Consider the following 27,043-nt stretch of genomic DNA (forward strand, 5'->3'; position numbering starts at 1 on the left):
AGAGAGAGAGAGAGAGAGAGAGAGAGAGAGAGAGAGAGAGAGAGAGACTCTCAAGCAGGCTCCACGTTCAGCACTCAGCCCAGAACCTGGATCCATCCCACCAACCCGGGATCATGACCTGAGCCAAAATCAAGTGTGGGACGCTCCACCAACTGAGCAACCCAGGCGCCCCTAAATTTAACTTGTAATACAAACTAGCATGTTATACATATTGTTTTGCATGTCGTTATTTTTCAACGATTACTTTGGGGATACTTCCATATCACAAACACATGGATCCACGTCATTCTTTTTTCCTGCTGCATAGTATTCCATCACATAGTAGTGTCATAATTTATTTCAACAGTTTCTTATAGATGGATATTTGGATCTTAACAAGGAGTTGAATTTACGTAATCTGGAAATTTTTTAAACCTAGAAGGTCAGCCGGAGTTGAGACCAAACGCACAATTTTTACAGATTCAAAACTTATCTTCCTAATATCTTTTGACCAGAAGGGGGAACGCAAGAGGCAGGAGAAGAAGCGAAACGCTGGGAAATATCCCTGGCCAATCGGGAAGCACTGGGGCAGACAGAGAATCACTGCCGGGTAGGAGTTCGCGGAGGGGCGCCCTACTGCTGGAGCAGGAGGCCGTGCTCCAAGATAAGCTTTCCTTAGACTGCAGCTCGGATATACCGAAGTGCGTCGGGAGTTATGCATGGCGCAGTGATGCGTGGCCATCTCTCGCCTCCCGCGGGGACCCCGGGCGGGGGCATAGTCTGAACCCCGACCACCTCCAGCCCACATACGCAGGGGGCGTACACGTGGTGACCTGCCCGCGCCCGGGTTCTCGGCTCCGGCTCCTCCTCCAGATCTCGCTCGGTCCTCTGCAGCATCACGTGCAACCACGCCGGGTGCAGGATGGCGGCTGCGGCAACAGCGGTGGGTGTCAGGCTCCGGGACTGCTGCAGCCGAGGCGCTGTGCTCCTGCTCTTCTTCTCCCTGTCCCCTCAGCCCCCGGCTGCCGCCGCTTGGCTGCTGGGCCTGCGGCCTGAGGATACCGCTGGAGGCCGCGTGTCCCTGGAGGGGGGCACCCTGCGCGCGGCGGAAGGCACCAGCTTCCTCCTGCGCGTCTATTTCCAGCCCGGGCCCGCTGCGCCCGCGGCGCCGATGCCCGCACCTACCCTTTCCCCGGGAGAGAACGGCACCGGCGACTGGGCTCCGCGGCTCGTATTTATCGAGGAGCCCCCGGGAGCGAGCGGCGTGGCGCCCAGCGCTGTCCCCACGCGCCCGCCGGGGCCGCAGCGCTGCCGCGAGCAGAGCGACTGGGCGTCGGACGTGGAGGTCCTGGGGCCCCTGCGACCCGGAGGCGTGGCGGGCTCGGCTTTAGTCCAGGTGCGGGTGCGGGAGCTGCGTAAGGGCGAGGCAGAGCGGGGCGGTGCAGGCGGTGGCGGGAAGCTCTTCTCGCTGTGCGCCTGGGATGGGCGCGCCTGGCACCACCACGGCGCCGCCGGCGGCTTCCTGCTGCGCGTCCGCCCTCGGCTGTACGGCCCCGGCGGGGACCTGCTGCCCCCCGCGTGGCTGCGAGCGCTCGGGGCGCTCCTGCTGCTCGCCCTGTCTGCCCTCTTCAGCGGCCTGCGCCTGAGCCTGCTCTCGCTGGACCCGGTGGAGTTACGGGTGCTGCGGAATAGCGGCTCCGCCACAGAGCAGGAACAGGCGCGCCGCGTGCAGGCCGTGCGCGGCAGGGGGACCCATCTGCTCTGCACCCTGCTCCTGGGCCAAGCCGGAGCCAACGCTGCCCTGGCTGGCTGGCTGTACGCCTCGCTGCCGCCGGGCGTCGGGGGCACCGGGGAAGATTACAGCGAGGCAGGGATCCACTTCCCGTGGCTGCCGGCGCTCGTGTGCACCGGAGCCGTGTTTCTGGGCGCCGAGATCTGCCCCTACTCGGTGTGTTCGCGCCACGGGCTGGCCATCGCCTCGCACAGCGTGTGCCTGACTCGGCTCCTGATGGCGGCCGCCTTCCCCGTGTGCTACCCGTTGGGCCGTCTACTGGACTGGGCGCTGCGTCAGGAGATCAGCACCTTCTACACTCGGGAGAAGCTGCTGGAGACGCTACGGGCCGCGGACCCCTACAGCGACCTGGTGAAGGAGGAGCTCAACATCATCCAGGGCGCCTTGGAGCTACGCACCAAGGTGGTAGAAGAGGTGCTGACCCCCCTCGGGGACTGCTTCATGCTGCGCTCTGACGCGGTGCTAGACTTTGCCACGGTCTCGGAGATCCTGCGCAGCGGCTACACTCGCATCCCCGTGTATGAGGGCGATCAGCGGCACAACATTGTGGACATTCTGTTTGTCAAGGACTTGGCCTTCGTGGACCCCGACGACTGCACGCCGCTCCTCACCGTCACCCGCTTCTACAACCGGCCCCTTCACTGCGTCTTCAATGATACTCGGCTGGACACCGTGCTGGAGGAGTTTAAGAAGGGTGAGCAGTGGTCTATCTCCTCTCTCAACTGCTTCCCCCTTCAAAAGTAATACCCTTTCATAAACATGTGAAGTTTCAGGTAGACTTGCAAAGCAACTCTCCCATGGTAGCAAAAACCCAAGGAAGGCCCGACCCACCTCATGGCAGCTATTTTCATTTCACTTCTCCTTACCTTCCTTGCAGCTGACTGAGCCCCAGCCTCTAACCTTTTACTTGGCTCTTAAGATGCCCCATATTCCTCATTCATTTCCTCTCAGTATTTTTCAGGATCTAACAATTGGCAGGTATTATTGTGCAGATTGGACTCTGGGGATAGTCCTTGGAGGTCTTTGGGTAGCTCCCACCCAATACAGGAGGAACCTTCACAGCCTCCCATAGCTAGCAGCCTTCCTTTTAAACTCTTCCCAGGGCTGGAGACTCACAATCTCCAGGGCAAACTAACTGTTGTTGGACAGCTCCAGCTGCTGATAATGCTCTTCTTACATGGAACAGAAAGCTATGTCTTAGGAACTGCTCTCTGGGTCCTAGTTCTGCCCTTTGAATCACACAGACACCTTAGTTGTTTTTTGTTTTTTGGTTTTTTTTTTTTTTTTTTGTCTTATTTAACTTTCTATCAGCTGTTCATTTGATATATGTCAGGTAACCAGGTTGGAGATTAAAGGTTGACTAAGATGGTGAGGTCCTTGTACTTCTGGGAATTGGGGTCCCATGTGATAGGGTAAATGTAGGTGTAAGGAAATATTCTGGTAAAGGGAACCACCAGAAAATTTGCATATGTAAATGAGTGGGGTTTCCTTCAGAGCAGTCACCACCCTGCCAGTGTCATGTGTATAACATGCATGTCTGGGGTTTGTCTTTAGAAACTGTCTTCTGGAGTTGAGTACGATTCACTCAAGAAAAATCGGCTTGGATTCTTTAGGGTTTTCTTGGAATTGCACAGTTTGACTGGTTCTCCTAGTTAACCAGAAAGACACTTGATTGTTTTTGAAAATCAAATTTACCTTCAAGAGTCACCATTGAGTTCAGAAGACTATCTCACAGACCCTGAAAACAATTCCAGAAATGAGTTGAGAACAGTGACATGGCTAGAATAAGTGTAGAACCTTCTAGAATGACCATTTTGAAGGAGGCTTTCATCAGTACATATGAATTAGCATGTTTATTAAAAACAAAACAAAAAAATCAATCCCCTGACTTTAGAATCAAGCTTCAAATGTAGCTTCCTTATGGCTAGCAGGAATCCCATTTGGCACATCTTGACACATCTTTCTGTTTATCAAAAATTCAATCTCATTACTTTATCATTTGCACTCTTTAGAACTTTCATTCAGAGAAAAATCTTGGATCTTCCTCCTGCCACAATTTTTTTAGAGAAGTAAAATTGTCTTAAGTATCCAAGTGTAGCCTGAAAAGCAGGGGAAAGTTGAAAACTGACTTTCTATCCAAGCTGTAAACTTTGTGTTGGCATCATGAGAAGGGAAGGAAAATGTGTATACATTATAGCTGTTTTAGCCCAATCTGGCCTACTCTTTCCCCCTCTTCTGTCTCCCCTAAGTTCCTGTATGACTTGTTCCCACTGTAACCTAAGGTTCATCCATCCACTCTTAGAATTAGTCTTACATTTTGTATAAGACTCCTGCAGAAGGGAGTCTTGGACCTGGGCATAAAAACTGTAAAAATCTGTATATTAATTTGTAAGGACTGCCATAAAAAAATACCATAAACTGAGTGGCCTAAATTATGGAAATTTATTTCCTTATAGTTTTGGAAGCTGGAAGTCCAAGATCAAGGTGTTGGCAGGTTTGGTTTCTCCCGAGGACTCTCTTTTGGCTTGCAGAGGGCTGGCTTCTCTCGGTATCCTTTCATGGTCTTCCTTCAGTGTGTGTGAGTTCATTCTTAGAATCTCTATGGTTCTAATAATTTCTTTTTATAAAGACACCAGTCAGATTGGATTAAGGCCCAGCCTATCAGCCTGATTGTAACTTATCTATCCCTTACATGTGATAGTTAGGACAGAGTGCAGTTAAGATAGTGTCTCATTGTCATGTGCTATTGGAGGACATTTTTCAGGAAACTATAAACTCATTCATTCATTCACTATTTATTGAGCTTCTGCATTATAGGCAATAATGCGAGACAACAACACTGCCCTTAGAAAGTTAACGGTCTACAAAGGGGTAGTGTCAGAGTAAGGACAGTCTTCAGAAGCAGGAATTGTGTCTCACTAACCTTTGGATCCCTAGCACCTTGCACAGTGCCTTGCACAAGGTAGGCTGCTCAAAAAAGTCAATATTGATCTGAAATGAGTCCTGCTGCAGAATTTTGAAATCTGGTCTGAAAAAGGCTTGTCAAGTTTCCAAAGGAATTTTTATGTGTTAAAGTAGACTTACAGCATCCTGGGGGGGTCAGGATAATGTTAAGCTAAGATTGCCTTTTGCCCTTAGCAAAGTGTCATCATCGAGGCAGCTGAACTCCCAGAGGAAGGTCACTCTACCTGTTTCAAGGACTTGTCAATGGGTTGTAGGTAGTAAGGAAATTTAATTTTTTTCTTTTGCCTTTGTTTCCCACATCAAACGCCATGCCAAGAAAGAGATTTCCACATCCCTTCAGAGCATTTCTCCTTCCTCAAAGTGCGGTCCAAAAACTAGCAACATGGGCCTTACCTGGGAACGTGTTAGAAATGCAGAACTTCATACATCATTCTAAATCCACTGAATGAAAATCTGCATTTTAACAATCCCCCAGGCGACTCATGTACATTAAAGTCTGAGAAGCACTGCCTTCAGAGAACCCTTACTAACAGTGATTGGTAGACTTACTTAGAATAAATACCAGAAATAAGCATCAAGCTGAGTGTTCTCTGGCTTCATGCCATGTAACACAGTGGTCATTTTCCAAAAACATTATGTTTGCACCATAGGTTAGTAAAGGAAAAGAGTTGAACGACTTCTCCTTACCTTTAAAAATAACTTTTAAAGTAAGTCATAAAAGCCCTTCTGTTTCCCTCACTTCTTTGCATCTCAAGTAACTTAACTACCTAAACAAACCCATTAGGAGGTAGGGGAGGAAAATGACAAATAGGAACAACAATTACCATTAATTGAGCGACTTGCTCTGCATGGCACCCTGCCAAGCCCTTTACACACTCAGAACAACCCTCCTGGGTAGATATTATCAACTCCATTTTACAGGTGAAGAAACTAAAGCTCAGACCCCTTACATGACTTACTCAACTTTCCACAGCTGATAACTGAATTGTGATTTAAACTCAATCTGTGGACACCAGAATCTGTTCTTTTCCCCACTACACCAGTCTTAATCCATCCTCCATCCCAGAACTCCTGCCACCCACAGGATTCAAAGCTGGCTTTTCACCTCTGACTTGCTGCCCATGTCTGATTTACCTCTAGTTTTCAAAGGTTAGAAATGGAGCTTTTATAATTACAATACTTGCTAACATGTATATTGCATTTTACAAAACATTTCTACCCATCTTATCTGATCCTTAAAATAACTCTGCGGTTACAGGTGAGGCCCATAAGACCCAGAAAGGTTACTTGGCCTACCTAGGACCTTCACTAGCTAGTATTCCAAGGCCCAGATTCAAATCCAGGTCATGTGACTCAAAGCTCTTGTCCATATGGGATTTCACCTCTATACCTCTTAGGAGCTCCAGGTCTTTAGAAGTGGGGAAAAGGAGAAAGGTCTTTCTAGCTAGCGTGGTAGTTTTACAAAAGGTAACAGTATTTCTCCCCAACTGGACTGTGAGTTCCTTAAGGGTGGAGAATGAATCTTACTTACTTTACATTCTCAGGACAAACACAGTGGCAACCATGGCAAAGGGATGAATAGGTATTTGTTGAATGAATGGTTTTAAGTAGCTAATTTCTACTATATTTTTATGTTTGAGTGAGGTGAACCCAAAGTATAGAATAATTAGTGTTGTTCCATTTACCACAACCAACCTTTCCTCTTCATCTTCCCAGATTCTCTACCCCAGTCAGTGGCACTGCTCCTCCAGTCTCCCAGGCTAAAAACCCCCCTTTTACCCTTCACCCTCATGCTACTAACCACTGTCTTACTCTGCTTCAGCTGCCATAACAAAATACCATGGACTAGTTGGCTTAAACAACAGGAATTTATTTTCTCAGAGTTTTGGAGACCAGAAGTCCAAGATCAAGGTTCCACCTGATTTGTTTTCTGGTGAGGGCTCATTTCCTGGCTTGTAGAGGGCCAGCTTCTCTCTATATCTCTACATGGCCTTTCCTTGGTGCATGTATACAGAGAGAGCCAGTTCTTGTCTCTCTTCCTCTTATAAAGATACCAATCCTGCTGGTTTAGGGCCCCACCCATATGATCTTATTTAACCGTAACTATCTCCTCTGAGGCCCCATCCGAGTGGGTGGGGGGTGTTAGTGCTTCAACATATGAATTTGGGTGGTGGGGAGAGAGACATATTCAGTCCATAACAATCACCAAAGTCTGCCAAAAATTGGCCAAGATTGCATCTAAAATATTTCTTGTCTATATATAATATAGTCCACTATTTCTTTCGCTTAGGTGAGTCATTGAGTTTATTCAAGAAATAGTTACTGTGTACCGTTTAGGCACAGTGGAGGACATACAGTTCCTGTCTGCACAGAGCTTTCATCCAAAGTGAGAGACTGAAATTAAGCACATGAGGTAGTGATGAAGAGCATAAGCTTTGGTGCCAGACTGCCTGAGGTTTGGGACAGTTACTTATTCTGTTACTTATTCTGGGACTAATTACCTATTCTGTTAGCTGTCAAATGAGGATAATAATGGCATTTACTCATAGAGTTGTTTGAAATAGTAATACAGTATTGCTTTATAATGCATATTTAGTAATTGTCATTGTAAATGTTAGCTAAGATTCTTAAATACAAACACAAACCTGTTACTCCTCTGTGCAAATGCCTCCTAAGAAATTTTGTGTCTTCCAATTTTTGTCTCCCTCAAATCCATCCTCTGCAGTGCCACCAAAATAATCTCTGGTGACGTCATCCCCTTCTTAAAACCCTGCTGCACTCCCCACTGCCTGCAGGATAAAGTCTAAGCTGTGCTCTCCTGACCTCCTCCTGCCCTCCCCTCCAGGCCCATCCCTCACCACTCCTGCCACAGCTTTGTGCTCCAGCAACTGAATTTCATGGCCCCACTGCTGTCGTTTGCCTTTGTCTCTTTCCTCACGATATGCATTGCCTGATTAATCCCTATTCCAGCTCCTTCTTTAACACTCAGCACAGGGTCCACGTCCTCTGGAAAGCTTCTCCTGTAAACCCCAGTTTGAGCCAAGTTAATTGTCCCATATCTCTCTTATTGAACTAACAAGTTGTATTATTGGTTTTTTGCTTATTAATGCTGCTCACCCCCAAGATGAGCAAAGACTATCTTATCTGTCTTTGTAGCTGTAGTAAATGTAGTAAATGAATCATTAATGATCTCCAGCCAATCATTTTGGACGATGCAGGACAAAGGCAAATTTTAAGTCTTAGAAGAAATGTGCTGCATGTATGTTTCCTCCACATTTTTAGGTAAATCTATATTGTAATAATTATTTATCCCTTTTCATGTTCAAAGCACTATGCTCAGAGTTGTATGTATGAGATATAGTCCCTGCTCCCAAAGAGCCGACAGCCTGAAAGAATACTGTTCTCCTTTGGAAAGGTAGGAGGCAGGTTGGACTCCCCTTTTCTCCAACTTTAACAACGTTACAATTTACAAGCTGTGGACCTATGTGGATAAGACAGACCTGTGTATAAATCATTACAATAAAAGTGATAGCATAGAAACATAAAAATTCAGTGAGAACATGAAGAGAATGACTATGGTTAGGTTATAAAATTTTTATAAAATTTTACTTTTATAAAAATTTTACTTAAGTTTGTAAGTTTCTATACTGCTTGTTCGTTACAGAAAACTGAAAATTTTAGAAAGCATGAAAATCACCTGAAGGTAATCATCCCACTATCCTGAAATAATAACTCCTAATGTTTTGTCATGTTAAAAGTGTAGCACCCGGGGCGCCTGGGTGGCTCAGTCTGTTGAGCATCCGGCTTCAGCTCGGGTCATGACCTTGTGGTTCCTGAGTTCGAGCCCCGCATCGGGCTCTGTGCTGACAGCTCAGAGCCTGGAGCCTGCTTCAGATTCTGTGTCCCCCTCTCTGCCCCACCCCTGCTTGTGCTCTGTCTCTCTCTGTCTTTCAAAAATGAATAACATTAAAAAAAATTTTTTTTAAGTGTAGCACCCAAACTAACAACCTTAATTCTTAAAAAGACAATAAAGAGGAAAACCCATGATCTTGCCTTCTTCCACTAATAAAATATCCTGTTCTAATCCTAAAAGTGTTTTTTTTATATGATGGTATTATTTTCACTGTAGCCTCCTTGGGAGTAAGTCCTATAATTTGGGAAGACAAATTTATGAAATAGATCCTGAAAGATTTGTTGAACTTAATTTCTAAAGTTCACTACTCTGTTTATCAGATTGTTATCAGGAGAAAATCAACCCTATGCAGAAAACAGGAGAAGGAATAAAGCTTTGTTCTGAAGTCAGAGGCCTCTAGGTGCAATTGCTGTAATATTTAACAGTTAGACAATTTCGCTCTGCTGGGTTAGTAACACCATCTTCCTAAACAAAAGATGGCACAGTACACATACTGTTGGGTTATTCTATCTATAGACTAATGTGGCTGTAAAGCGGCTTATTGCAGTTTTCATACTCAGTCTTTGTTCATTTGTTGATTCATTCTTTCATTTATTCAGTAAATATTGAACTGCTTTGGACCAGGCACTGTACTAGGCCTTGGGAATACAATGGTGAACAAGACAGACACTGTGGAGCTGAAAGGTATCCTCTTCAAGCTTTGGTTCTACCGCATGTGATCTGTTGTTCAAAAGACATCCAGCCAGCTAGTAAGTGCTGCTGGCATAGATATGCCATGTAACATTTTCACTGAGGAATAATCTGGTTGGAAAGTCAGTGTTTTTGCTTTATCACTACCAATTCAGGTGTGATATTTTAGCAGGAAGAATAATCCTTCAGGGCACCTCGGTGGTTCAGTTGGTTAAGGGCCTGACTCTTGGTTTTGGCTCAGGTCATGATCTCATGGTTCCTGGGATCAAGCCGTCATCAGGCTCTGTGCTGACAGTGTGGAGCCTGCTTGGGATTCTGTCTCTCCCTTTCTCTCTCTCTGCCCCTCCCCCAGTTATACGTGTGCTCTCTCTCTCTCTCAAAATAAATAAATAAACTTTAAAAAAGTTTTAAAAAAGAATAATTATCCCATTGTTTTATTCTATAAAAAGCTGCTAAAACATTAGCACTACATTTTTTGTCTTTCATAAAAGAAAATAAAAAATTCTTTTCACTCAAAGTTATATTTTGCTGATATAATTAAGTGTAATATGTTTAAAAATGTGTTAAACATTGTTAGATAGTAATTAGTGAAATTTAGAATGTTTACCTTCTAAACAATAATTAAAGCAAGCAGTAAACAGAGCATAGTCCATCATGTAGAGGGAGGCAGAACAAAAAGGAACAAGAAAAAGTAGAAATAATTAAATATACAAAGTGTTCAATTGTTGATTTGTATTTCTTTCTTTAAAAATGTTTATTATGTTTGTTGTGATATGGTTCTGAAATCATTTTTTTTTCTCAGCCTGGCAAAAGAAATACCAGGTAACAGTAGAATTTAGCTGTAAGGGGCACTGAAAAACCTGACAGAGAATCTAATTCACGCATTCATTTTTAGATTTAGTTATCTTTTCCAGAATATAACAGCCTTCATTGTCAGACTTTTTATCTAATCTAAATCCCACAGGCTGCAGTTAAATTCCATTTCCTTGTTTTATCATCTTTGTTGAGTCCTCTCTTATCTGAAGAGTATAGTAGCTCACCTCAATTCCATTTTTTAACAGTCAAATACATTTGGTTGTGTTTCTGGAGCCCGTAAAGCATTTGGGTATCACGGTGGGGTGTGGGGGGTCTGTAAATGTTCCTAGTACTTTCTTCAACTGGTTTACCTCTAGGCCCACATTTGGGGACCCTTGGGCCTTCCATAACAACTCTTCAATTCCCTTCTTATTTTCTGCTGTCTGTTCCTTTCCAAATTGGGATTCTTCTCAATTCATTCTTTCCTCTCTTTCTCCCTTCCCTCCTTCCCCTCTTTCTCCCTTCCTTCTTTCCTTCTTTCCTTCTTTCCTTCCTTCTTTCCTTTTTTCCTTCCTTCCTTCCATATGACATCGTTCTGTATCAGGCCTCCTGCCCTCCTGGCACTTGCCATGCAGTTGGAAAATATACACTAACCAGTAACTGATTACAAGTGGTAACAAGTAATTTGAAGAACAAATAGAGCCATGAGAGCATATAATAGGGGCTCTGACCTGGTCTTGTGGCTAAGGATAGACTCCTCCCTGTCCCCAAGTGATATTTGAGCTGAATCCTAAAAGGGTGGCAAGAAGAAGTTCACTAGAGGAAGAGCTTTCCAGGAGAAGGGAGCAGACGTGCAAAGGATCCAAGGAAAGGGGGCCAGTGTGGGTGCCATGTGGGTTCCTGAGCCATTTAATATCCATTAGGGAAAGTACTACCTTCCTAGCCAACCTTCCCTCTACCCCTCGGGATTGTGTAGACAGTTGAGTTCACAAATATTCACTGAGTGCCTGGCTGCCAGGGCTCTGGGAATATGGGAAAGAGCCTGGCCTCCAGGAGCATGAAAGTAGGAAGAGCCTTGATGGAAATGATATCAAACAGCCTGGCAGACAGGCAAGGGCACCCAGACCTCTGTGGGGGAAGGGAGAAGGCAGAAATTCCCTGGGAGGATCTGGGAAAACTCTGAGGAAGTCAATGGAGAGGGACTCTGATAAGCATTTATGAAGGGAAAAGGCATTCCAGCTGAGGCAGGAGCTTGAACTAGAAAAATAAAAGCAGAAAGGGAGCCAACCCTGTATTTGAATGCTGGTAAAGCAATGATCTTAATGCTGCTTTTCTCCCAGCAAAGTGGGGAACTAGGCAGAATGGGACATTCATCAAACATAATTTCTGTTCTCTCCAAAGGCCAAAACTGTATATTTTAACCATTTTTGGTGGTGATATTTCTAAAATGTTTTATGCCCATTCCTGCCTTCCTTGGGAAAGGATCCTAAATATAACTTAATCTTTTCTTGATGACGCAGGATCATGGTCATGAGAATGTAGTTATTTTATGCTGTATTATAAAGCAGTCCACTGTCTACTTTTTCTCTTTTTCTCTGTCCTCTGGCTCTGGCTATCAGCTGCTATTTCTCTCTGAGTCAGCCTCAAGCAAATCCATCCCCCAACCTCACCCATCACAAAACCACTCTTTCTGTGTCTATTTCAGAGCTTCTGTTTAACTGAGAAATCAAGTAAATACACGTGTTGGGAATTATGTGCCTGGTATATAGTAAGCTTCAATAAGTATTTGTTGAATAAATGACTACTTAGGCCTTGACTGGGAGCCTAGTAGAGCATGAGGTTGGTGTATGGACCTGGGGTAGTTCCTTCTGGGCAGGTTCAAAGCTGTGCAAAGTCATATCTTCAGTTAATGGGTTGTTACACTGCTATTTTTGAGTGTTGCTTAGCAAGCCAAACTGCCAACCAGCTTAGATCCTAGTGACTAACAACTATGTTTTCATGCCCTGGTGATGCTGGTTACCATGGTGTTCTACACTGTTGGCTTTTTTATAATTGCCTTTTAGTGGCTCGAGAAAATTTTTTGTGATAAGTGTATTGATTATTCTATTTTAGATGAAGTAGAGTAAGATAATTACTACAAAGCACAGCCTTTTTATTTTAATAAACTAGGGAAAGGAACTGTTTTGTTTTTCCAAATCAAGGTGGTTGCTACAAGGCTGGTTAGGTAAGGTAACATTTTTGTGCTTCTCTTCCTGATTTGATAGAAAGTGATTTGATTTGATTCTGTAGATTTTTTTTAAAAATCTATCATGTGTCAAAGCATCTTTTTCACATCTTACTCCAATGGAATTCTTCAATATTAAGATATAAACGTTAGATAAACATTAGGAGTTCACAACGCTTTGTAAACGCGAGACGCTGTAACTATTGGCACTATTAGAATTCCCATGTTATCATATATTATCACAAAGAAGCATCCTGTAAAACAAAACTGTTTTTGTAGCCCCAGGACTGTTTAGACTAATAAAAGTAGAGAATTTTAGAGCCAAAAAAGGCACCTTGGAGGTCACCTGCTCTCATCCTTTAATTTTAAGGTGGAGGAAACTGAGGCCCAGAAAAGACAAACAATAAAAATAGTGATGATAATCCCTTATAGTTAATCTTTACATTTGCAAAGATCTTTCCAAAACAGTAACTCATTTTGTACCCACCATGCAGGTTAAGTCAATAGAATTTTTTTCCCTTTTTGTATATGAGGCACCTGGGATCTGGGGACAGGAGTGTCCTGCTCAGTGTTAGTGACTGAGGCAGAATCAGAAGCCACATCTATGACTTAACTACCTCAGACCACGGAGCCACAGACATAGATTCCTAAACACCTGGGCTTAGATCCTGGCTTCTATGTTTCCTGGCTGTGTGACTAGGGAAGGTCACTCTACGACTCTGAATGAGGCTTATCTCCCTTCTTAAAATGGGAATGATGATACTATATTGTAAGTTTACTGCAGAGGCTGAAGATAATGCCTGTACCACATTCAAGACACTCCACCATTTGCCTTCTACCTCCCTGATCTAATGACATGAATTGTATCTAGTTAGTCATTTAGTGTAACAAGTGCTTTCTCTGACCCAACCCATGTAAACGTGACTGTACATAATGAACAGAAGTGAGAGCTGCTTAGAGACAAGTCACTATTTCTCTGAGTCTCCATTTTCTCATCCATATAGTAGTAGTAACAATCCCTATTTGGCAGAGATACTATAGAGATTAGGGTTTAATAGGTATGGCAGTTACCACTAGGGCAAAAACTGGAAAATGGGGTGTGCTCTCAGGAGTCAGCTTGATTTAGATCAGAAACAGTGGAGGAGAATGTTGGAGTAGCTGTAGACTGTCTTTACCTGGAATGAGAACCTTCAAAAGGGTGGGTTTTAAGGTTACCTCTGGAGTCTGGCTTACTTCGAATGGAACCCCTGAGAGCCACATCTCTCTCTTCCCTAGGACCAGCCTAGTTGAGTCATAGCCCCTGGGCTGGCCCAGAACTGTATGATCTCTAGGCAACTTAGGCAGGCCTATTTGCCTTTCAGTGTCTTTCTTCATGTCTGAGGTTGGTTCATGGCCTGAGAATGTCACCATTAGTCAAAGCTTAGCCAGGTCATCATGGTGATTTTTAAGCTAAGGACTCTGGTTATGTTTAGCCTGAACCTGGAGAGAGACAAACTGGCCCCATAGGCTGCCTCCAAGATAGGCTCTGGGTCTGAGAGGCTTGAAGTTCAAGTATCCAGTCTCATTTACTTGTCTTGAAGCTTTTCACAAACCCCAGCTAGGTGAGTCCTGTTCACTTCCCTGAGCTCAATATTGGCTCTACCACTTATTAGCTGAGTATCCTTGGACCAGTTATTTTCTGAATGGGGAATAAACACAATCCATTTTGATAGAGTAGTGCGAAAGAAGGCAAGGTATATACCAAAAACAAAACAAAACAAAAAAAAAAAACAAAAAAACTCACACATGGAGGCCATTAATGGCAGCAAGAAGACTTCAGGAATAATCCTCCCTGGTAACTTGTACATGTTACTGAAGCGGGGAGTAAGTGCATAAATGCTTTGTGGGGGCAGTCAATCTTGTTTTGGTGGATAGAATGGATTGGAACTGGAGAAACCACAGGGAGGATCGGTTAGGAAATTAATGCAGTTGTCCAGGATCCAATGCAGAGGTGGAAACTAAGGACTGTGCACTTGCAATTGTAATGGAGAAAATCTCTTAGAGTTCATTACCTTCAGGATGCTCCTTCTCAGGCTCCTTTACTGATTCCTCCTACATCACGTTCACTGAGCAGGGCCTTCTCATATCAGATACTCAAATATTTGCTGCATGAATGTTGCATCTGTGACCTCTAAATGTTAGAACACCTCAGGGCTCAGAAATGGATCTTTGTCTAGTCTCACTTCCATGACTATTTCATTCATTCTCCCAAAGATATCATAAGTCCCAGATTTATGGTTCCAGCTACTACTTGACATTCCACTTAGAGGTCTGAAAGGCATCCCAAACTTAAACTGTTCAAAACTGAGCTCCTGCTGCCTCTTCCAAGCTGACTCCTTGCACAATATTCCCAAACTCTGGAAATTGCAGTTCCATTCTTGTCATTCAGGCCCAAACTTCTCTTTCACTGTTGCTCCACATCCAGTCCCTCATGTAGGCTCTGCTTTCAGCATATCTGGAGAATCTGCTTACATCTCACCACCTCCCCTACTGCCTCCCAGCCAAGCCACCACCCATCTCTCACTTGGTTGACGGCCAGAACTTCCTATGATGTGTCTATGCTTCTACCCCCACCTGCTTTGTGTCCGTTCTTAACACAACAGCTAAAAAGAGTCTTATAAACATAAGTCAGGGCTCCTGGGTGGCTCAGTCGGTTGTGCATCTGACTCTTGATTTTGGCTCAGATCATGATCCCAGAGTTATGGGATTGAGCCCTGTGTCAAGCTCCACACTGATCATGGAGTCTGTTTAAGATTTTGTCTCTACCCCTCCCACCTCCGCCCCCCTCCCCTCTCCTGCACATGTATGCACATACAGATGCATGCTCTCTCTCTCTCTCTCTAAAAAAAACAACATAAGTCAGATCATATCACTCTTTTGTCAAAAAACAAAAACACACCAACACGGAACTCTACAATGACTATGTCACTTGAAGAGCCAAGTCCTTACAAAGGCCGTCCAGGCTTTATCACAGGTGTACCTACCCTATCCCTTACCTCCCTGACCTTGGCTCCTACTACTGTCCTTTCCCACATTCAGCAGCCACCCCACTGGCATCTTTGCCATTCCTTAAGCACATCAGTTGTACTTCCATTTACTACAGGCCTTTGCTTTTTGTTCTACTGCAAAGGTATCCTCCAGATATCCACAGGGCTCCCCACCTCACCACTTTCAGATCTTTACTGAAGTACTACCTTCTTGGGGAGTTAATCCCTGCCCTCTGCTACCTAAAATTGTAACACCTATACACTTCCCCATTGCTCTTCCCTGCTTTGCTTTTCATCTTAGTGCTGTGATACTGACTTTACGTAACACTATTTATCTGGCTTATTATCTCTCACCCCCAATTTCTAAAATGTAAGCTACAGAAGGAAAATGATTTTGTTAGTTGTGTTCATTGCTGCATTTCTAGTGCCTAGAATAATGATTGGTCCATAGTAGTAGTCATTTATCAACAATACTTATTGGTAAAATGAAGGAAGAAAAGGTGAATTGCAAGAATGTGGGGATTTTTTTTCCTAATAGGAAACAAAGAAAAAGAAGGTAAAAAATGACTCCTGAGTTATGACCCTGGGTAACTAGAAGGTTAATGGTACCATTTACTATAGTGAAGCGGCAGGAAGATCGGGGATAATGGCTCTTGAAGATCACGTGTTCCTGTTGAGATAAGCGATTTTGACAAGACAAGGAGAGAGCTCAGGCAAAATGTGTAAAGCAGGATAGGAGTTCAAAATAGACACTGATGTTAAGATATAAATTTAGTCCTCAGGAAAGAGGTGGTGGTGATATTTAAGGTGATGGGCTCTGCTGGGATCTGTAATCAGGAAGAGAGAGGAACAGAAGATCAAGGACCAGAGCAAAGGCTCTTGACTGCAAATGCCCAGTAGAGTCACCTGAAGAAGTTTGAAACATAATATCCCAATGCCTGCACTGTACCCTAGGCCAGTTAGATCAGGACTTCTGTGAGTGGCACCCAGGTAATCAATAGGTTTTAAGCTCCCCAGGTGGCTCCTACATGCAGCCAGGGTTGAGATTCACTGAGCTAGAGACTTTGACATGTATTTATCTTTAGATGAAGATAAAGGAATCCTCAGTGGAAACAGAAAAATGTCAGCCATAAAGTTGGGAAGCAACCAGGGTCTTAACCAATTCTTCTCATACTTCAATGTATGAGAGCCCATAAGAATTATCTGGAGGTCTGAGGACATGCAGACCCTGACTCAGACCGCTGAGCTGGAGGCTGAATGGCTGCCTCCACGGGCTTCTCAGCAATGCCAGTGCTGCTGGTCCAAGGGCCACACTTTGAGTAGCAAGTGTCAGAAGCAGTGCTTCTCAACCTTCAGTGTGCATGAGACTCACCGGGGATATCACTGAAACGGCTGTCTGGACACCACCTCACCACCTGAATCCTGATTCTGTAAGTCAGTGGTAGGACCTGAGAACCTGCATTTTGAAGAAGTGCCCAGGTGATGGTCAGTGCTGCTGCTTCAAGGAACACGCTTCAAGTTCAATGTAACCCCAAGGTAGAATGATATACCAAGGTAAGAAAAAAGAGTCAGTACTGTCTACTAAACGAATGAAAGATGCTGCAGTGACACCAGGGAGGATAAAAATGTAGCAAATGTCAGTGTGTTTTACAAGGTGAAGGTCATAAGTGAGGCAGGAACCATGAAAGCATAAAATGATTTCTGCTTTCCTTTGTTCTCTGTTTCCAAGCAATTATGCTTTTGTCCTAGCTTCTATATTTTATCTTGGGAACAGTTACCTTACCAAAGTGTTGTAGCTATTTTTAAAAGAGAGAGGAAGCAAATCAATTCTTCGCTTTTTTTTTTTTCAAGGCATATGCTAACAGGGGCCTTAGGAGCTCTTCTCTGTGATGTGCCGAAACTATCTAGAGGCTCTATTAAAGACCCTTGGAGAATGTTTCAGCTTCTTCAAATACTGAAATATAGTTGTGATGTTGCTGCCACTTGCTAACTTTCTGTCTCTTTAAAGCAAGGTTTCCAACCTCAGCACGATCGATATTCCTTATTGTGGGGCTGTCCTGGGCATTGCAGGATGTTTAGCTGCATCCCTGCCCTCTACTTTAAAAGCAATGCCTGAGAGGCATCTGGGTGGCTCAGTCGGTTAAGCGTCCAGCTTCCGTTCAGGACATGATCTCACGGTTCGTGGGTTTCAGCCCCATATCGGGCTCTGTGCTGACAGCTTAGAGCCTGGAACCTGCTTCAGATTCTGTGTCTCCCTCTCTCTCTGCCCCTCTCTGCCCACCCCCTCCCCCACTCACACTCTGTCTCTCTCTCTCTCTCTCTGTCTCAAAAATAAATAAACATTAAAAAAAAATTTAAAGCAATGCCTGAAAACCTAGTTGCCCTTCTAAGAAATCTGACGTGTGGTTTGGGTATGTTAATGCAATTGGTGTTGAGATAGACTACTACCAGCAACCTGTACTAGCACTCATCCTTTGGATTTGGGGGACAACAGAAATGACTAATTTGATTTTCAGTAGTGGGAAATTTTATTGACCCAAGATACATCAGAAGCCTAATAGATAGTGCAGCACCTCAAGCTTGTTTCAGAGGTGATCAATACAAAAACTATGAGAAACCCATTTTCAAACTCAGCATTAAACAGCCAACACATACTCCCTGCCCAATGTCAGCAAAATACCATAACCACCACATCATATGAGAGAGAGCACTCATCAGCTGGCTACTACAACTACCCTTTGTTCCAGGCAGTTCTTTTCTTTTAGTAAGTTCTTAGCATCTGGTGACTTAAACCAGGTACACCAAAGAGACTAGGATTTTACTAGACATCTCAGTGCTTATTGTTTTTCCTCATTAGTAAGTCATCAGGCAAAGAACCAGAGTGCCATGGAGCCTAACCATAAACCAGTGGTTTACAAACTTCAGCCTGCATCAGAATCAGCTGCAAAGTTTGTTAAAAATCACAGATCACTGGGCACAACCCCTGAGATTCTGATTTACTAGGTGTGGGGTGGGTGTTGACAATTTGCATTTCTAACTCGGTTCTCAAGTGATGCTGATCCTGCTGGTCCAGGGAGCACACTTTGAGAACCGACTATTAGTTCTCAGCCTTGACTGAACATTAACATCACCTAAGGAACATTTTAAACTATTGATGGCATGGCCCCACCCCATACTGTTGAAACCAGAATCTCAGAGTGTGAGATCCGGTCTTTAGAATGTATTTATAGCTTCTCAGATGATTCAGGGTTTTTTTTTATTTTGGAGAGAGAGTGCAAGTGGAGGAGAGAGGCAGAGGGAGCCCCTCCACACTAAGCCTAGAGCCCGATATGGGGCTCAATCCCATTTCCCTGGGATCAGTACCTGAGTCAAAGTCAAGAGTCAGAGACTCAACCAACTGAGCCACCCAGGTGTCTCTTCTCAGATGATTCTCATGTACAGCTAGCATTGGGAAGCACTGAACTAGTGAAGTGTACTCCAAAGCATTGGGCTTGGAGGGTCTCTCCAGATAGCCCTGTTTAAGATCCCAGAAAGTTATGACTGACCCCTTATGTTTCATTGAGGATAGAGTTCCAAACAAAACCATCCTAACGCTGTGGTCCAATCAAGGCTCAGGCCATAGACATGTATTCTCTACTTTGTGTTTCATCAGGATGTGGACAGCATTGAAACTAGAGGCTGTAAATCCAAAGCTGGGAGAAAGTAGCCCGGGCTGGAGGGAAACAAACCAAGGCTTAAGGAGCTCACAGCTGCTAGAAGCTAGGGAAGGTATGTTGGCAAGTCAAACCATCAGGACAGAGCTGGGGATTCTGCTGAGGCTGGACACTAGGAACATGTTAGGGATTCAAGCCAGAGGCCAGAGACTCTATAGTTACCAGTCCAGGAGTAGAACACCAGTAACCTGAATAAAATATACTCTTTTTTAAAAATATTTATTATTTATCTTTTTAAATATACTCTTTACAACAGAGGCAAATGTAGCCTTAAGTTTTAGAAAAGTGCATTGCATAAAACCCACTGTGTCTATATCTTTCAACTCAGCTCACAGATTTCCCATCTGTTGGTGTTCAGTGCTGCAATAATATGGTCCAGGGACACGGACCTCATAATACCTCATAAAGCAGTAGCATTCATGAGTTTTCCATTTAAAACATTACCTTACCTTTTGCCTCATTATATCTTAATGATATCTTTGTTCTTAGATTTCCTTCCTCTCAGCTGTGACAAGCCCTCATCCCTGCTCAGCTTTTCCACAGCCACCGAAATTTATAAGGTGGTGCCCTCTCCCCCATTCCTATTCCCCTGATGGCCTTGCCTGTGCCCACTTTTGGTCTTTGCCATGTCCTAGAGCACAAAATGACGGCAAGTACTCTAAACTAGCATTTTACCAGCAGCATCACCACCCGTGTCCAAACCAGTGTTGCCCTTATATTTCAGCCTATTCTCTTTTTGTGAAACAGTTCCTATTTTTACTCACCCACTGACTTCCTGTTCATTCAAGCACTGGTTCTTTCTTTCCAATTCGCTTTAATAAGAGCTTTATTGAGGGGCACCTGGGTGGCTCAGTTGGTTAAGCATCTGACTTTGGCTCAAGTCATGATCTCACAGTTCATGAGTTTGAGCCACGCATCGGGCTCTCTGGAGCTGTCAGCACAGAGCCCACTTTGGATCCTCTGTCCCACTCTCTCTCTGCCCCTCCCCCACTCGGTCTCTCTCTCTTATCTCTCTCAAAATAAATAAACATTAAAAAATTAAGAGCTTTATTGAGATAAAATTCACATACCATAAAATCCACCCTTTTAAGGTATACAATTCAGTGGACCATCAGTTGTGCAACCATCACTGTATACTTCTAGAACGTTTCATCACCCTAAAAGAAACCCCACAGTTTCTCCCCACCTCCTTCTTCCCCTAGCTCCTGGACATTACTGGTCGACTTCCTTTCTCTATAGATTTAACCTATTCATAGGATATTTCATATAAATGGGATCATACAAGGTGTGGCTCCCTTGGGTCTAGCTTCTTTCATTCAGCATAATGTTTTCAAAGTTTGTCCATGTTGTAGCATGTATCAGTACTTCGTTCCCTTTTTATGGCCAGATAATATTCTATTGTCTGGATATACCACATATTATTTATCCATTCAGCAGTTGATGCACATTTGGGTTGTTTCAACCGCTTAGCTATTAGGAATAATAGGAACCTTTGTGTACATTTTTTGTGAAGACATATGTTTGCAGTTTACTTGGGTGGTGTATGCTTAAGAGTGGAATTGCTGAATCATATGATAATTTATGTCTAATATTTTGAGAAACTGCCAAACTGTTTTCCAAAGCAGGTGATTCTTTTACAATCCCACCAGCAGTGTCTAAGGGTTCCAGTTTATCCGCATCCACATTTGCTGTTATCTTTTTTATTCTAACCATTCTGGTGGGTGTGAAGTCTTGTCTCTTTAGGGTTTTGATTTGCATTTCCCTAATGATGAAGATGCTGAGCATCCTTTCATGTGCTTATTGGCCAGTTGTATATCTTCCTCAGGTAACTATCTAGTTACATCCTTTGCCCCCTTTTTAATTGAGTTGTGTTTTTATGTGTCGTACATTTTATATATTCTGGATACAAGCTCTCTATCAGATATATGATTTGCTGGTAGTCATTAAATACATCCTAAAAGCATTCTAAAGTCCAGCTTATCTATTTTTTTTCTTGTTTTCTTGTATTTATGGTGTCTTATCTAAAAAACATTTTCTATTCCAAGGTCACAAAGATTTACTCCTATGTTTTCTTCTGAGAGTTTTGTAGTTTACACTGTTACATTTAGGCATTTGATCCATTTTGAGTTAACTTTTGAGTCATAATGTGAGGTAGGCATCCAACTTCATTCTTCTGCATATGGATATCCATTTGTCACCTGCCAGTTACGGAGTTCTTATGCTGTGCCTGGTGCTATTCTTCAATTCTGGGGAAATGGAGATTAAGTAGAACATAGCTGTTGCCCTTCAGAAAGCTTATCATCATAGTAGGGGGAATCACTTGTAGAGAACAACAGCATGGTGAAATTATGTCTCGCCCCTAGAGTGGATATAGCAGATGGTAGCTGCTATAATAATAATAGCTATTATTGTTGTTAGTATAAATGTCAAAAGAGAGGGGCGCCTGGGTGGCGCAGTCGGTTAAGCGTCCGACTTTAGCCAGGTCAAGATCTCACGGTCTGTGAGTTCGAGCCCCGCGTCAGGCTCTGGGCTGATGGCTCGGAGCCTGGAGCCTGTTTCCGATTCTGTGTCTCCCTCTCTCTCTGCCCCTCCCCCGTTCATGCTCTGTCTCTCTCTGTCCCAAAAATAAATAAAAACGTTGAAAAAAAAATTAAAAAAAAATAAATAAATGTCAAAAGAGAGATTTATACAAAGTACTATGGCAGGAGGAAGTGACTACATTTTCCATGTTTCAAGATTGGCTTCACGGGTAGCCACCCCCAACCCTTCTGGGGCCCAGGAAACAGGAGTATAGGGAAATAGGTCTCTTAAATTTTTTTTTTTCTTTTCAACGTTTTTATTTATTTATGGGACAGACAGAGACAGAGCATGAACGGGGGAGGGGCAGAGACAGAGGGAGACACAGAATCGGAAACAGGCTCCAGGCTCCAAGCCATCAGCCCAGAGCCTGACGCGGGGCTCGAACTCACGGACCGTGAGATCGTGACCTGGCTGAAGTCGGACGCTTAACCGACTGCGCCACCCAGGCGCCCCGAAATAGGTCTCTTAAAGGGCAACCTTTTTGAGAGAGAGTGGACCTCAGGTATGTGTGTTATGGACATAGCTGGTCTCTTGAATAGAGGTTATGTGAACAAGACTATGTGATTTCTGATTCCTTTTCAGTCTCTTCCCAAGAAAGAATGACTTCCTTCATTTGTGTGTAGATCTCTATAGGTATTTGAGTGAATCAGAAAGGCCAATTGTGAATTACAAAGTATTTCTAATCAAGTACATAAGAGTATTGTCTTGAATATTACATAATTAGGACTTAAAATCTCTATTCCCTGGCAATCACATGGTGTGTCCTCAAATCAGCCTTATAAAGTGTAGACCAGTGGCTGATTTTCAGATGGAAGTTACGGTACTCTTTGTGAAACATCATAAAATGTTAGTATTTAATCCCATTATATGAACTAATCTCTTAGCGGCCAGAAGTATGGCTGTATGGCTGCATTATATATATTCTGAGCTCCACAGTATAAAAATTATACAGTTTTACAGAAAATAGTTTTAAGAAATCACTTTTCCGAGTTCTTCATTATACTAGCCATTTGTTCTGTCATCTGTTAGCACGTGTTAGCATAAAAGTGAGAACAGGTGCCATAAGTTTAAGAACAATGTGTTGAGGAAAAAACCCCTTTAAATTGATCACATTCTAACAATTAACATAAGCTAATTTAAGCTATAAAATGCAGTTGCAGTTGTTTCAAAGAAGGATAATTTTAGAACCACTGGTGTAGAGTTTAAATTTTAACTTAAATGCATTGTATTTTATTTAGAAAATAAAGGTTTTAGTGTCTGGTTTTAATATCATCTATTGTATCAACTATGGATTTTCATTCAGTCTCAGTTCCATTCATCAGGCATTTATTTGCCTGCCTGTTATATGGAAGGTACCCTGTCTTGCTGTACATCCTGAAGGGTCTTATGGCCTGAGGAAGAAACATGGTCCAGTAGAGAACACATACATTGCTAGTTATGAGAAGCAGCAAACTGACAAATGCTCTAACAGAGTTATCAAGGGCTTCAAAAACAGGCCAGGAGAGATGCGTTCAGATTCAGAATGGGGCAGATCTTTCTTGAGGACTTTCTTGAAGAGCTGGCCCCTGAGCTGGATCTTGAAGGGCCAGTGGAGACCATGTGCACGAAGACTTTGAAAATACACATAGACAGGGTTGAGAGAGTGAAGTTAACATGGTGCACCTGGAGTATAGAATGAGTAGGGAATGTAGCAGGGCATTTTGCTGTCTTGATAATACCAAACCAATGAGTCTGGATTTGATTCTGTGCATATTAAGGAGATTTGGAGGGTTTTTGAGCAGGGTAGTGGCATGATCAGACGAGTTTGGGGATAGTTGAAGGATAGGTTGAAGGTGGAGAAGAAATTAAAGACCATTCTTGAGCGATACAAAACCCATCTCATAATTAAAACCCCCAAAAGGTAGCTATCTTGTGATTTGAGGTATCTGATACAGAAATTCATGTGTTTAGATTTCAATGGTTAATTATGCCTCCAGCAAACTGACTACTCCTCTTATCTGATATTTTTAGCATTGGCCAAGCTTATAAAGGATAACACTGATAAAGCATGAACTTCCTTTTTTTTTTTTTTTGGCAAGAATATCTTCTAAATCAGTACCCTAGATTTTCTCCTTAAATGTCTCTTAGCCAAGGAAAAGAACCACCCAGATTTGCATTTTAAAAACAGGACCAGGAAATGTGTTTATCAGCAGATAAAAACAAACCAAGGTGAGGCAGTATTGCAGGACTGTTAGGTAAGACTCAGTCCTTAGGTTAGGACTAAATCCAGTTACCTGGGTTTGCAGTCCAGCTCTGCCACTTATAGGCTGTGTAACTTTAGGCATGTCACTTAACCAATCTGTGCCTCAGTTCTTTCATCTATAAAATGGAGATAGTGATAGTACTTGTCTCAGGGATTGTTAGGAGGATCAGATGAATCAGTACACACAAAGTGCTCCAAATAGTGCCTGACACATAATTAGAGCTCCATATGTGTTGACTCTTATTATTCATTGTTGGGCAATAAAAATTAACTGCCTGTGACACATTATAGTTTACAGAGCACTTTCACACACCCACTAAGTCACCCAAGCTCCGTAATCACCTTATGGCTACTGGTTATCCTAGCTGCCATGACTGTTAGCAAACCACCCTGAAACTTAGAAACGTAAAACAACAACCATTTTATTAAGCTCACAGGTTCTCTGAGTTGGGAATTTGGACAAGATACAGCAGGACTTGCTCACTTCAGCGTCACGGTGTCTGTACCTGCAGCTGGAGAAGACTCTCAAATGGCTGGCAGGGGTAGGGGTGGGGGTGGGGAAACCCAGTAGCTGGGGCTGGATCAGCTGGGATGGCAGATCCACTGGACACAGCTTCGCTCACCTATCTCGGACTTTTGGTGGGATGGCTGGAAGACCAGGCTCAGCTCGAACAGTCACCTAAGCATCCACATGTGCCCTCTCCACCATGGTGGCCTCAGCCTTCTTAGAGCATTTCTGCAGCAGAAGCCATGGGCCTTTTATGACCTAGCCTCAGAGGTCACATTGCAGACATGTGCCTGTCCTCTGTTGGTTGACTCAGTCACAGGCCCACCCAGATTCAAGGGAAGGAGACAGAGACCACACCTTTCGTTAAGAGATGTATCAAAGAATTTGGGATCATGTTTTAAAATCACCATACTGGTAGGGCGCCTGGGTGGCCCAGTTGGTTAAGCGTCTGACTCCAGCTATGGTCATGATCTCACATGTGAGATTGAGCCTCACATTGGGTTCTTCACTGACAGTATGGAGCCTGCTTCGGATCTTCTGTCTCCCCCTCTCTCTCTGCCCCTCCCCTGCTTGTGCTTTTTCTCTGTGTCAAAAATAAATAAACATTTTTTTAAAAAATCACCGTACTGGTATTATTCCCTAATTCTAGATGAGAAAATTGAGACTCAGCAGAGGTTAAATGATTTTCCTAGGGTCAGTTGCACATACAGTAACCAGAATAGTTAGGGAGAAGGGATAGGGGAAGTTTGGAGGAGGAGAAGGGCTTCAAACCTAATTCTTTTGATTCCAAATTTTCATTCTTTCAATTAGATTATTCATCCTCCTTCAACTTAGATACACTTTCTAATCTGTGAAAGTTCAAAGAAAAAAAAGGTAACTGCCTTTATGTATATTAGGTAACTTTCCTAAAAAAGAGACAGATCCAAAAGTACAAGGTTTGCATTTATAAGAGCTTGTATACAAACTTCATATTTCAAGGAGGTCCTAAGATGAGCTCAGTCCCAAGATTGGTCACAGAGCAACTTTGTGTAATTTCTCATCAGGAAAGATTTCTAAAAATGTACCAGAGCTTAACTGGGACTTCATTTGTTCTCTAGGAAAATCTCACCTGGCCATTGTCCAGCGGGTGAATAATGAGGGAGAAGGGGACCCCTTCTATGAGGTGATGGGCATTGTCACTCTGGAGGACATCATAGAGGAGATCATTAAGTCGGAGATCCTGGATGAAACTGACCTCTACAGTAAGTGCATGGCCTTGGCTGTTGTCTAAGGTCATCCTATTTCTTCTGAGACTGTCAGAGCTGGCTTAGTTTGATATAGGCTGTGAGAGGGTGTCAGGACAAGCCTATCATTGCTGTGTGTCATCCCCCAAATGCCAGGTGCTGGCATGGCAAGATACCCTGGCTTGAATCACCCTGAGTCACTGAGAACATGCTAGCTAGATGTTTATCAGGAGAGAACCTTCAGGAACCGAGCCAAGATTAAGAAGGGGACCTCCTGGCCTTTGGATGGAAAAAGAACTAGAGGAAACCAAGTGTGCCTCAGGTGGCCACTCTGCCCTTGTTTTTGTCCCCGGTGTTGTTTTGTTTTGTCTCTTCATCCGCCTAGACGCAGAACCTAGCACTCCCTGGAACTGTTCCCACAGTCGGCTCACACCGCAGCGTCAGCATGCGTGGAGACTGCCATGAGATTGCCCACACACAACCTAAGCCAAAACCTTAAATACCCCTTCTTCGATACTGCTCTTCTCCCTCATGCTTTTTCAGCCCTACAGCCTGGTTTCTCATTCTCCCTTCCCATCCCCAGCACCCACCCTATCTCCTTTCTCCTCACCCTCCCACCCCCTGAGCCCTCAGGAACAATATGGACTCTATGTAGACAGTGACACTGCTTTTGGTTACTGAGCCTTGTCAAAGCTGTGGTTGCAAACACTACAAAGGCTTGCTGTGTCTGTGGGATGGGAGTGTTATCTAAATCTGTGGGAATCCCTAGGCCAGGAAGTATTTCCTCCTCCAAATTTCACTTCATGGGACAGCAGTCCCTTTTCCTTGCCTTGGATAGTCCATTCCATCCAAACCCCTGCCCTTATTTGCTGGAAGCAGCCATTCAGAAACTAGCTCCCAGTAGAAAAAGCTTTCATGCTGTAAGGCAGTGAGTGGTGCAGAAAAATTACCTTCCCTTTACACTTAGAAGAGATCAAAGTTAAAAGGTGGACCAGGCCTTGACAAAACATAGCAAGAGTGTCACAGTATCTGGTTTTATTGTGATACCGTGGCCAGACCCAACTTCTTCCAATAGGGATTAACCTCTACACCCCCCACCCCCATTCCCTTCTCCCTTCACCTCTGCCCGCCACTCTTGATTAAAAATTCCCAAGTGTCTCAGGAGGTATATTGAAGAAGGCATTCACACTAAAGTGTTAGTGGCTAAGTAATGATAGTAGTCTAAATGAGTACATTCCTTCCTCCAGCATTTAACAACCTCAGCATTTAACAACTTTAGTGCTCCCAATACTCACTGTTAAAATAATGGGAACAAAGAGGAAGATCAGATGAATGATTCTCCAATGATGAAATGTTAAGTGGCATTCTGATGGAGAAGGGAGAGGGGATAGTTA

General features: G+C 43.7%; 1 protein-coding gene across 3 annotated transcripts in view; it reads left to right on the plus strand.

Moving 5' to 3' along the window:
• Window positions 1-570: 570 nt before the first annotated feature.
• Window positions 571-27,043, plus strand: part of CNNM1 (cyclin and CBS domain divalent metal cation transport mediator 1) — a 60,025-nt gene continuing 33,552 nt past the window's right edge. The window contains exons 1-2 of one of the 3 annotated variants that reach the window (XM_040486120.1): window positions 571-2,465; window positions 25,524-25,667. In XM_040486120.1, the coding sequence (XP_040342054.1) occupies window positions 902-2,465; window positions 25,524-25,667 (1,708 nt within the window). In that variant the 5' untranslated portion in view covers window positions 571-901. The remainder of the gene's footprint in view (window positions 2,466-25,523; window positions 25,668-27,043) is intronic. The other 2 variants (XM_040486117.1, XM_040486119.1) reach the window with 2 other exon arrangements.

The sequence above is a fragment of the Herpailurus yagouaroundi genome, unplaced genomic scaffold (assembly GCF_014898765.1).
Source record: "Herpailurus yagouaroundi ecotype Mexico unplaced genomic scaffold, PumYag 163, whole genome shotgun sequence".
Lineage (NCBI taxonomy): Eukaryota > Metazoa > Chordata > Mammalia > Carnivora > Felidae > Herpailurus > Herpailurus yagouaroundi.